General features: G+C 39.3%; 1 protein-coding gene across 1 annotated transcript in view; it reads left to right on the top strand.

Annotated features, from left to right (window-relative positions):
• The window catches only part of golga1 (golgin A1), a 91417-nt gene that overhangs the window by 25416 nt on the left and 52330 nt on the right, over positions 1 to 13671 (top strand). Inside the window, exons 4-7 of the mRNA XM_061980528.1 lie at positions 3131 to 3205; positions 4771 to 4868; positions 11284 to 11316; positions 11420 to 11548. Of these exons, the coding sequence (XP_061836512.1) occupies positions 3131 to 3205; positions 4771 to 4868; positions 11284 to 11316; positions 11420 to 11548 (335 nt within the window). The remainder of the gene's footprint in view (positions 1 to 3130; positions 3206 to 4770; positions 4869 to 11283; positions 11317 to 11419; positions 11549 to 13671) is intronic.

Raw genomic sequence — 13671 nt, 5'->3', positions numbered from 1 at the left:
ACTTGCACTCAATAAATGATTAAGAAAAGCGATAGAATACATATCCAAGCTTTTTCCCAATTACTTTAATTGATTTAACTGATTAATCGTTGCACCCCTAATTATTACTATTGTTTATAATTCATTACAACTGAGAAATAAGTTGACTATGTGTTTTTACGTGTTTGTGGTATACAGCGAGTAAAACATCAATACAGTATTTGTTTTCCAATCTTTGTTGAAATGCTGTGCTCTTTGAGGTTAAATGGGAACTGCACCTTTTTTGGGGAATTTTGCCTATCGTTCACAATCATTATAAAAGACATGAAGACGGATGTATTTTTAAAAAATTGCATTCTAAATATCGAATAAATGCGATCAAAAGTCCGCTTACAATGGAGCCTATGAGCGCTCCTCTATTCGGCCTTTAGAGCCCCTAAAAAATATACATTACGGTTTTATATACAAACCCCAAAACCAGTGAAGTTGGCATGTTGTGAAAATCGTAAATAAAAACAGAATACAATTATTTGCTAATCCTTTTCAACCTATATTCAATTGAATAGACTGCAAAGACAAGATACTTAACGTTCAAACTGGAAAACTTTGTTTTTTTTTGCAAATATTAGCTCATTTGGAATTTAATGCTTGCAACATGTTTAAAAAAAGCTGGCACAAGTGTCAAAAAAGACTGAGAAAGTTGAGGAATGCTCATCAACCACTTATTTGGAACATCCCACAGGTGAACAGGCTAATTGGGAACAGGTGGGTGCCATGATTCAGTCATTCACAAACAAGGATGGGGCGAGGGTCACCACTTTGTGAACAAATGCGTGAGCAAATTGTCGAACTGTTTAAGAACAACATTTCTCAACCAGATATTGCAAGGAATTTAGGGATTTCACCATCTACGGTCCATAATATCATCAAAAGGTTTATAGAATCTGGAGAAATCACTGCAACCAACATTGAATGCCTGTGACCTTGGATCCCTCAGGTGGTACTGCATCAAAAAGTGACATTAGTGTGTACCGGTAATAGGATATCACCACATGGGCTCAGGAACACTTGACAAAACCACTGTCAGTAACTACAGTTCGTTTCTACATCTGTAAGTGCAAGTTAAAACTCTACTATGCAAAGCGAAAGCCATTTATCAACAACGGGCTAACATCACCACTAACGTGTTACACGTCTGATTCGCCCAGCGACTCTCTGTCGGAGTATCAGCGCTGGGGTCCAGTGCACCACACTTTTGTATTGTCGCTCGGTCCTTCGGCGGAGTGCTTTGGAAGCTACCGGACCGCTCGTCTTCCCCGCTCGGACTGTTTACAACGGGTGCGGGAGCGAGCGGGCGGGCGAGCGAGGGAGGCAGGGAGGGAGGGAGGAAGAGCGTGTGCGGGTGTCGTGGAAAAGCGGCAAAATGTTTCTCTGCTTGCATCACGTAAGTGACGTCAATGCATACTTGCCAACCTTGAGCCTTGAGACCTCCGAATTCGGGAGATGGGGGGGGGTTGAAGTGGGCGGGGTTGAGAGGAGGCGGGGTTGGGGGTAGCGGGGGTGTTTTTGTAGCCCGGAAGAGTCAGGGCTGCAAAAGATTCTGGGTATTTGTTCTGTTGTGTTTATGTTGTGTTACGGTGCAGATGTTCTCCCGAAATGTGTTTGTCATTCTTGTTTGGTGTGGGTTCACAGTGTGGCGCGTATTTGTAACAGTGTTAAAAAATAAATAAAATGTGACATGTATGGCTGTTCCTCAAGTATGTCTTGCAATAACTTGTGTGTGTCTGCAGAAGCCTCATACAACATGTGTTAGAGCCGGCACGCTGCGTGAATGGATTACAAGATGATGCGGTGACAGTTTTTACTAAAGGCAGTGTCATCACGGCAGGCTCTCGGTATTGTTGAGAGCCGTATACCACACCCTGTTTGGTAGATTTCTTCAGCTCCGCACACAACGCTGTCAAGCGCCATTCATTTAAAACTCGCGGGCCGCACTAACAATAAACTTTCATGTTAAGGTGGGGGCCGCAAAATAACGTCTCGCGGGCCGCAATTGGCCCGCGGGCTGCGTGTTTGAGACCCCTGCTCTAAGGGAAGCAGACTTTTATTTACGTTTTTTTATGAGTCATAATGCACAAGAAAAAAAAATACATCCATCATCGGTTTCATAATGATTGAAAGATGGGCAGAAATTACAAAAAAAAGTGCAGTTCCCCTTTTAAGGCAGTTATTCTTAAAAAGTGGGGCACTTCCTCATTTTGATTTAAAACAGTGTTTTATTCATTTTTGTTTTGTAGATTAAAGTGTTTTATTATATTGTTGATGTTGCTCATCAATTTGAATTCATTATTATTCGATTTATTTGATTGTATTTTTTAGTGTCAAGTCGGTTAAAAAAATGTTTATAGTTTAAATAAGGATTACATTTTTTTATTTCACTCAAATTGATTCTTTTTAAATCTTTTCTTTCACAGATTAAAAAAAAAAGTTAACATTCTTAGTTGTAAGCTGATATATATTTTTCTTCTTTTGTTTTCTTTAATGTTAATAAGGTTACAATGGTATGTAGAGGTGTACCTATAACAATTTTATAGATAAATGATACTGTTACGTGAAGTGCTTTCTTCTTACTAGGGAGACGTAACGGAAAATAATTGATTGGATTAAAGTTACAAGGAACAATTAAAACATTGATAACACATTCATAAAATCACAAGTTGACTTAATGTTATTGGTGAAAAAATAAGCTTTCTAAACAATGTGATTTTTTTTTCCTCAACTTTTTTAAATAGCTGTAATAAATCCTGGCATTTTAGGCCCCAACAATAACACAAAAAAAGTATTGCAAAATCCGGGAGGGACAGAATGTTTAAGATTCATGAGGCTACTTTTTTACCGTTCTATGGGAATGTGGCATGGTCACATAAAATGTACTTCTAAGCAGCACCACTGAAATTAGCCCAAATAAATGCAACAAAAGTGATTTCATCGCACAACAATAATCAATTGCAAGTTTGTCATGATTTCTCATGTTTTCCCATTGGTTTTCTCCCACTCCTCTTGTGCTTTTGTCCTCTCCTCTGTCATCGTGTTCCCCTTCCCTGCTCGTGTGTGTCCACCTTTGATACCATCTCATGACGCTGCACCCTAGACTACGCTGAGCAGCTGCGAATAATGCAGAAGACCAAGGAGAAGCTTGAAATTGCATTAGAAAAGCACCAGGATTGTACGTACCTCTCCTCTTGTCCCTATCCTGCCAATCAGATACTTTTCTCTCGTCTGTCGGCTTCGTTAGCCACCTTTTAGTTGCTTCATCCTGTTTTCTTACACTTCTGATTCTCATTTGCAAGTATTATATAATATACTTTACACACAGTTGCAATTCTAAGACATGTGACATGTGTAGTGTATAGGCTATATCAGGGCTCGGCGATATGGCTGCAACTGTATCACGATATAAGTGTTTCATATCGGTCAAGATATTTTTATGACCTATTGAAAGTAAGGACCAGTAGAAAAATATATGAAATGGAAACATTTTTATATCAAAAGTAACCTTTCTCTGATTATAATCCTCTCAGCTATCAAGGCAGAAAGACAAGGAAATGTCAACTAAAGAATGTAAAACACTCAAACAATGTAAACAAAATTGTAAAATCACATTGAACACTTAACAATAAGCTCTTAAAATGAAGGTGCAAAAATAAGGAATATGTAAGAAATGCTTAATAAAGTGTGACTATATATACAGTATATACAGTATATATATATATATATATATATATATATATATATGTGTATATATACATACTGTGAGTGTGTATATATATATATTTATATATATGTGTGTGTGTGTGTGTGTATATATATATATATATATATACACTGTGTGTGTATGTATATGTGTATATATATATATATATATATATATTTATATATGTGGAAATATATATATATATACTGTATGTGTGTATATTATATATATATATATATATATATGTATGTGTATATACACACACACATATATACATACATATATGTATATGTGTATGTATATATATATATATATATGTGTGTGTGTGTGTATATATATATATATATATACACACACACACACACACACACACACACACACACACACACCTAGTGTGTGCACACATACATTATATACACACACACGAGGCGGGCCCTGCCCCTTCTAAATGGCCTTGCCTGCGTGTACAGGAAGTGATGTCCTAAAAATGGCAGCTTCAGCGGCACAGAGAATGAATGAATGAATAAACGTAGCGTTCGTACGCCGTAACATGGCCCGCTCACAGGGGCATATTTGGCGCAATGTAAACGTTCGTAAACCGAAAAGGAAGCAAATAGGGTTGTCTTTTAAAACGGTGCCACATTATGATTGCAGTAGGTATGGTTGTATTATGGCCTCATTTCTGTGAGAATCCTGCGTGTGACTGACTCATTAGGGAGTGGGGGTATCCAGGACTAGCTGCAGTCTGCGCAAACAACCACCAGGTAGCATCAGTGAGAAGATAATATTGTGTCATCTCTTTTGGACTTTTCAGGTCTCATCACTCATGCTTTAAGTGAGGGAGGAGGCAAAAACTAACCCAGACCCACTTTACGGCCACACTGTTTGTCTTCTGGTCGCTGATTTATGCCTTCTTTATATTTGCAGCCATGTTTGCTTGTTTTTTATCTATCCATTTTCTACCGTTTGTCCCTTTCGGGGTCTTCATCTTTATTTTTTGTCTAAATTTTTTTCCTCTCACACTTTTCTCTGCTCAGCGGCCATAAAGAAACTGCAAGAGCAGAATGATTTTCACCAGGCCGACAGAGCCAAAATGGCGGAGGGGTTGACGCTGGCTCTGGACAAGAAGGACCAGGTAAATGTCAATCTGACTCATACATACACTATATTGCCAAAAGTATTTGGCCACCTGCCTTTACTCTTATATGAACTTGAAGTGCCATCCCATTCCTAACCCATAGGGTTCAATATGATGTGGGTTTACCTTTTGCAGCTATTACAGCTTCAACTCTTCTGGGAAGGCTGTCCACAAGGTTGCTGAGTGTGTTTATAGGTATTTTCGACCCTTCTTCCAAAAGCGAATTAGTGAGGTCACACACTGGAACTTTGAATGCTCCAGGATACCAAAACATTTTGGACAATTCCATGCTCCCAACCTTGTGAGAACAGTTTGGAGCGGGCCCCTTCCTCTTCCATCATGACTGTGCACCAGTGTACAAAGCAAGGTCCATAAAGACATGGATGACAGAGTCTGGTGTGGATGAACTTGACTGGCCTGCACAGAGTCCTGACCTGAACCCGATAGAACACCTTTGGGATGAATAAAAACGGAGACTGAGAGCCAGGCCTTCTCGACCAACATCAGTATGTGACCTCACCGATGCGCTTTTGGAAGAATGGTGGAAAATTCCTACAAACACACTTTGCAACCTTGTGGACAGCCTTCCAGAAGAGTTGAAGCTGTAATAACTGCAAAAAGTGGACCCACATCATATTGAACCCTATGGGTTAGGAATGGGATGGCACTTCAAGTTCATATAAGAGTCAAGGCAGGTGGCCAAATACTTTTGGCAATATAGTGTATATATTTATTTCAAAACAAATGGCTCAAATGAAGCCAGATTACCTGCACTGTGTTGTTGGCGACTTAGGCTGAGCAAATCCTCGTAAACTCCCCCTGAGCTCGTTGTAAACAAAAATGGCGTCGATGAGTTGGGACTTTTTAATTTTTTCTGAGGAATATATTTTGTGTGCCATTTGCACCAAATGCTCTGCAAACATTTTGCGAGAAGGAAAAAAAAACATCAAATTTGTTAATACATTTGCAAAATAAAAAAAATTAAAAACTTTTCACAATATCATTATGGGGTATTGTGTAAACTTTTGAAGACACAAATGAATGTATTCAATTTTGGAATAAGACCGTATCATAACATGTTGAAAAGTGAGGCACTGTGAATAATTTTCGTATGCGCAGTACATATTATTATTATTATTAGAGATGTCCGATAAAGGCTTTTTTGCCGATATCCGATATTCCGATATTGTCCAACTCTTAATTACCGATTCCGATATCAACCGATACCGATATATACAGTCGTGGAATTAACACATTATTATGCCTAATTTTGTTGTGATGCCCCGCTGGATGCATTAAACAATGTAACACGGTTTTCCAAAATAAATCAACTCAAGTTATGGAAAAAAATGCCAACATGGCACTACCATATTTATTATTGAAGTCACAAAGTGCATTATTTTTTTTAACATGCCTCAAAACAGCAGCTTGGAATTTGGGACATGCTCTCCATGAAAGAGCATGGGGAGGTTGAGGTGGGCGGGGTTGAGGTGGGCGGGGTTGTGGGATAGGGGGTAGCGGGGGTGTATATTGTAGCGCCCCGGAAGAGTTAGTGCTGCAAGGGGTTCTGGGTATTTGTTCTGTTGTGTTTATGTTGTGTTACGGTGCGGATGTTCTCCCGAAATGTGTTTGTAATTCTTGTTTGGTGTGGGTTCACAGTGTGGTGCATATTTGTAACAATGTTAAAGTTGTTTATACGGCCACCCTCAGTGTGACCTGTATGGCTGTTGACCAATAATGAAAGATATTATGTGATTGGGCCGGCACGCAAAGGCAGTGCCTTTAAGGTTTATTGGCGCTCTGTACTTCTCCCTACGTCTGTGTACCGTATTTTCCGCACTATAAGGCGCACCTAAAAACCACAAATTTTCTCAAAAGCTGACAGTGCGCCTTATAACCCGGTGCGCTTTATTACGATTCATTTTCATAAAGTTTCGATCTCGCAACTTCGGTAAACAGCCGCCATCTTTTTTCCCGGTAGAACAGGAAGCGCTTCTTCTTCTACGCAAGCAACCGCCAAGGAAAGCACCCGCCCCCATAGAACAGGAAGCGCTTCTTCTTCTACTGTAAGCAACCACCCGCCCCCGGAAGAAGAAGAAAAAACGCGCGGATATCACCGTACGTTTCATTTCCTGTTTACATCTGTAAAGACCACAAAATGGCTCCTACTAAGCGACAAGGATCCGGTTCATAAAAAGACGCAATCTCTCCATCCGCACACGGATTACTACCGTATTTCACAGCAACTGATATTCCTGTGAACCGCACTGTGGAACGGGAGCACGTACGGTGAATATTCGCACCACAGGGAATGAGAAGTCATCCTTCACTGTGGTTCTAGCTTGCCATGCTAACTTCCACCCATGGTGATATTCAAAAGGAAGACCTTGCCAAAAGAGACCTTTCCAGCCGGCGTCATCATAAAAGCTAACTCGAAGGGATGGATGGATGAAGAAAAGATGAGCGAGTGGTTAAGGGAAGTTTACGCGAAGAGGCCGGGTGGCTTTTTTCACACAGCTCCGAAGGCGAACACACCTTCACTAAGACGGGCAGACAGCGCCGGACGACATACGCCAACATTTGCCAGTGGATCGTAAATGCCTGGGCAGATATTTCGGTCACAACTGTGGTCCGAGCTTTCCGGAAGGCAGGATTCACAGAACTACTGGACAACAACAGCGACACTGACTCCGATGACTTCGACGAGACGGAACCGGCCATTTTGGATCCCACGCTTGCGCAACTTTTCAATTCGGACACCGAAGACGAAGAATTCGAAGGATTTACGAATGAAGAATAACTTCAGAAGGTGAGCGCTATGTTTATTTTGTGTGTTGTGACATTAACGTTCGAGCAACATTATGTTGCTATTGCTCTACACCATTTTGAATTTTACTATGTTTGTGATTGCACATTTGCGTACATTTTGGGACAGAGTTGTTAGAACGCTGGTTTTCAATATATTATTAAAGTTTGACTGAACTATCTGACTGTTTTTTTGACATTCCCTTTAGCGCAGCGTAGGCGCGGCTTATAATCCGGGGCGGCTTATTGGTGGACAAAGTTATGAAATATGTAATTCATTGAAGGTGCGGCTAATAATCCGGTGCGCCTTATAGTGCGGAAAATACGGTACACAGCGGCGTTTTAAAAAGTCATAAATTTTACTTTTAGAAAATGATACCGATAATTTTGAAACCGATAATTTCCGATATTACATTTTAAAGCATTTATCGGCCGATAATATCGGCAGTCCAATATTATTGGACATCCCTAATTATTATTATGGGCCTGTTGCAATGCAAGTGCCCATTCACATGCTGCTAAGCAGCAGTGAATGGGCGCTTTCAATGCAAATAGCCCATTTTATTATTATTGCTCATACTTCAAACTTTATTATGGGTCTGCTGCAATGCAAGCGCCCATTCACATGCTGCAAGCAGCATGTGAATGGGCGCTTGTCATGCAGGCAGCCCATACTATTATTGCTCATCCTTCACAGTTTATTAAACATATATAGTTTTTCTATCGTAAACTCTTGTGGATAATAAGAGACGAGTCAACCAACAAACCCCCACATATGTTATACCGTCGGCAAGGTCTTGTTCAGGGCAAGAGAGGAAATTCAAGTGGGGTGCACTTCATGTTACCATGGCAACACTATTCACAAAATAAAACAATAAAGGGCCTTTAGAATGGGTACCGACCTTTATAATGGCAGATATTTCCAGCAGAACGCTCCAAAAAGACAAGATTACCTCCTCTTGTAGCTCAGCCATCCTTTCACGTTGCTCGGCATGCTAACTTTTTGAGCTACTTTTGCTACCGTTTAGCCCATAGTCATATTACTTGGCATGTGACACTTGTTAACTGTTAGCATGCAAACGATAGCGTAATAGCAAGCTAACTTAGGCTTGCTAACTTTTTCATCAATTTTTTTTTAATATTTCCACAGCCATACACCTTTGAGTCATATAACTTGGTATATGAAACATGCTAACTGTTATCATGCTACCGTTAGCACACATGCTATGTGTTAGCATTTTTATGTGAACATGCTACTTATTTAGGCTTGCTCTGTGGCTAATTTATTTCCGTTATACCTAAAACTCACGGATTCATACACTCACCATTTAATAAGTACGGCGGCTTCCGGCGACCCCCAGCCAGAGGTCCACGGCACAGAGCAGGTCCATCAAAATTTCCGCGGGAATTTTCTAGTTATTATTATTATTGAATATTTTTATAAGTGTATGGGATATGACAATAATAATAATATACAATATGATAAAGATGCATCAATAATATATGATAGATTTGTACCCCCTGAATCGTGAGGTGCCCAAACATTCCCTCCCCTACTCTTTGTTGTAAATTAATTATTTTATTTTAAATCATTTCAGGGTGGAATGATTCAATTACTTAACTAAAATTGGCTTCACGAATATGATTTTTTTTTTCTTTAATCTACCGTAAACAGGGTCAAAAGTAATATAATCATAATAGAGCCAATATTGGCTACTTGAGTTTGCGTAGCGTGTGGGATTTCAAAGTTGACCAACTTCTTGGCCTAATGCCACAACATTCTATTAGTGATTTATAGCCTCCTATTAACTTTTAATTAGTAGCTAGTAGATATTTTGGTACCGGTACCAAAATGTCTTCCGATAATTTTCTAAATAAAGGGGACCACAAAAATGGTATTATTGGCTTTATTTTAACAAAAACATCTTCGGGTACATCAAACATATGTTTCTTATTGCAAGTTTGTCCTTAAATAAAATAGTGAACATACTAGACAACTTGTGTTTTATTAGTAAGTAAACAAACAAAGAATCCTAATTAGTCTGCTGGCATATGCAGTAACATATTGTGTCATTTATCATTCTATTATTTTGTCAAAATTATGAGGGACTTATTTAAACTGTCCACTCTGCCACTTATCTTTGAAACTCATTACCACCAGTCCTTCGTAACTTAGACTCAATATCCCTCTTCAAATCAAGACCCAAAACACACCTATTCCTAAATGCTTATTCATTGTAAATCTTATTGATCTTTGTTGTTGTTGTTTTTATTCAATTGATTTTATTGTTTTGATTTTGTACGGTGTCCTTGAGTGCCCAGAAAGGCGCCTTATAAGTAAAATGTATTATTATTATTATTAAGGACAAGCTGTAAAATTGTATTATTAATCCACTTGTTCATTTACTGTTAATATCTGCTTATTTTCCGTTTCAACATGTTCTATCTACACTTCTGTTAAAATGTAACAATCAATTATTATTCTCTTGTTTGGATACTTTACATTAGTTTTGGATGATACCACAAATTTAGGTATCAATCCGATACCAAGTAGTTACAGGATCATACATTGGTCATTCAAAGTCCTCATGTGTCCAGGGACGTATTTCCTGAGTTTGTAAACATAATATACATAAAAAAAAAGATTTTTTGACGATAAAAAATATCGATTTAATCATAGTACTATCGACTAGATATGCTCCTGTATTTGGTATCATTACAGTAGATGCTAGGTGTAGATCCACCAATGGCATTTGTTTACATTGTGACACCGGTGAGCTATTGTATCCTCCTACGGTGTGTAGTGAAGCATGTTTAGTTATTCCTCGTCCTGCAGGGATGATACTTGTAAGAAACATACTTTATTTGTTGCCATGGAGACGAGGATTAGTGGTTTAGAAGAGGCTAAAACAATGCAGACTGCGAATGGATGTTCGCCGCTAGCTAGCCTGCCATGTCTTAAAGCACCTTTTCCAGTGTTATAACTTCACCTTTATCGTTAGTTTTTAGGGCAAAATGCGCCCGTTCTCCCTTTTCTGTCTACACACTGTGTCTGCTTGTAAGTACTGCGTGATTGTGCGCTGCCGAACATGCTCCTCTGCTCGTAAAACCAGCAATGTCATGACGTGACGACTCGCCGTCATGCTCGTTGAAAAAAAAATTAAAAATGGGGAACCGGTACTTTTTAAACAGATGATAGTACCCTTTTTGATTCTTTAGTACCACGATGCTATACTAGTACCGGTATACCGTACAACCCGAGTCGCTTACATATCCTTGGTAGCCGTGTCACTCCTAACACAGAGGAACTGTGTTAGGAGCTTTATTTAGCTCCTGTAAATAAAGTATTGTTGGCAGTTTTAACCTGCATTGTTAGCCACCTCTTGCTAGCAGTTTTTCACTATTTAGATGCACAGAAAAGGGAAAGAGGCTTTTCTCACATTAGGATTGTGAATGATGGGCATTTAAAAAAAAGTGCAGTTTATTTATTATTCAATTTTAAATAATTGAAGATGTAGATTTTATAATAATTCCACCCAGGAAAAATACATCATAGCTCTGATGTGTGAGTAAGATTTATGTATTGTTCTCTGTTCTTTACCCACAGGAATGGATGGAGAAGATGGCTCTTATGGAAAAGGTACTCGCTACGTTTTCTGACGTCATCTTTTTGCATTCCTCTGATAATATTTGAGTTTCTCGTCACCGAGGTGAGAACGTTGAAATCCACTCACGTGTTTTAGGAGAAGTCTGACTTATCGTTAAGACTGAACGAGATGATGGAGCAAAGCTTGGCACTTTTCCAAAAGAGGGATGATTTTGACGAGCTGGAAGGTTTTCAGCAACAGGAGCTTGCTAAAGTCAAACACATGGTAGGTTTTCCCTGGCACTGCTAATCTTTGGCGCATAGTGGGACTTAACCTGAACCGGAGGCGGGTAATAAATCAAACGTTAATGAAGTAACTTTTTGGATAACACACTTTTTACTTTTACTCGAATGTTTTTGTGAAGGAGAAACACGACTGTCATGCGTGTCAGTGGAAATGTTTTTTTTAAATATATTTATTTATTCATTTGATGGAGAAATCATTATACAGGTATTGAGAAAACAGACATTTATTTAAAAACAAAATTGAATAAAAATAAATAAATACATTTTTAGCAAAAAATACAAAAAATTACACACATTTTTTTTTATAAAATAAGAATAACAACCCCCACCCCCAGATAGAGAATCACTCGAACCGACTAAAAGAAAAAAAAGTTTAAAAAAAAAAACCACAAACATACAGAGAAGTTTTACTGGGTAAGAACAAACATTAAAAAAAAAATAGTTGAGTTAAGGGAAAAGGTTCATTGTCAACAGTGAGTGTCGCATTTATCCTATAGCAGGGGTAGGGAACCTGTGGCTCTTTTGATGACTGCATCTGGCTCTCAGATAAATCTTAGCTGACATTGCTTAACACGATAAGTAATGAATAATTCAGCTGGTAATCACAGTGTTAAAAATTACGTTCAAAATATAAAACATTCTCATGCATTTTAATCCATTCATCCGTTGTCTACCGCACCTGTTCAAGAAGTCGCATTAATGGTAAGAAGTATTTTATTTATTATTGGTTAGCTTCAGAATAACAATGTTATTAAAAAGAATAAGAGACTTATTGTACTCAAAAAATGTTGGTCTTACTTAAAAATGCACGCATCTAGTTGTATTCAGTGTTAAAAAAATATTATATGGCTCTCACGGAAATACATTTTAAAATATTTGGCTTTCATGGCTCTCTCAGCCAAAAAGGTTCCCGACCCCTGTGCTATAGTGTCTTTAATTTAGCTACGTAACTAATCTTACAGCCCCAGGTCAGGTCAAATTGTTTTGGTGTACCCCTCAGATTATATTACATTTTATCTAAATCTAAGAAAAACATTAGGTCCCTAGCCATAGGGAGATGTCACGCCAAATTTCTTCCCGCTACAAAAACCTTCACCCCCCATTTACTTCCGGGGTCATTTCCTCTTACGTCATTTCCTCTTACTTACATCATTTCGTCTTACGTTATTGACAGCGATCGATAACACTTCGGCTTTGACTGCCCGTCGCTGGAAGGATACTTGTTTTTTTTGTTTTTTTTATAATATAGCGTTAACAAAACGTCTGTATTAATCGGACAAATTAACTTGAGGATATTCCTGACTGCACATTTGACGGAAAATTAAACGATTTTTGATTCGTTTTGACAGAAGTTCCCAGCAGCGGCCCTAACACTACGCCTGAAATTTTCCCTAACACTCCGCCTGGAATTTTTCGAAGCTTGCTGGTGTTTGACATAAGTCCCCTGGGAAAGATAAAGACAAATGTCATTCAGTGACACCACCATTTTCAGGAGATTTGGATTCTATCGATCGCTGTCAATGACGTAAGAGGAAATGACGTAAGAGAAAATGACCCCGGAAGTAAATGGGGGGGGGGTTGTAGGGGGAAGAAATTTGGCGTGACAGAGGCCTTGGGGGCAAACTGTGGTTTCCACTCGAACAAAATAATTTTACGAGCTAGTAAGGACGCAAAGGCGATACTATCCCTAAAAGTCTGCTTATTTTTTTGAAAATTTGGTAGAATTCCAAAAAATAGCCAATTCTGCACAAGGCCATCTATCCATCCATCTTCTTCCGCTTATCCGAGGTTGGGTCGCGGGGGCAGCAGCCTAAGCAGGGAAGCCCAGACTTCCCTTTCCCCAGCCACTTCGTCCAGCTCTTCCCGCGGGATCCCAAGGCGTTCCCAGGCCAGCCGGGAGACATATTCTTCCCAACGTGTCCTGGGTCTTCCCCGTGGTCTCCTGCCAGTTGGACGTGCCCGAAACACCTCCCTAGGGAGGCGTTCGGGTGGCATCCTGAGCAGATGCCCGAACCACCTCATCTGGCTCCTCTCGATGTAGAGGAGCATCAGCTTTACTTTGAGCTCCTCCCGGATGGCAGAGCTCCCCACCCTATCTGTAAA

Source organism: Nerophis lumbriciformis, linkage group LG20 (assembly GCF_033978685.3).
Source record: "Nerophis lumbriciformis linkage group LG20, RoL_Nlum_v2.1, whole genome shotgun sequence".
Taxonomy (NCBI): Eukaryota; Metazoa; Chordata; class Actinopteri; order Syngnathiformes; family Syngnathidae; genus Nerophis; species Nerophis lumbriciformis.
This window is presented reverse-complemented; position numbering and strand designations above follow the sequence as displayed.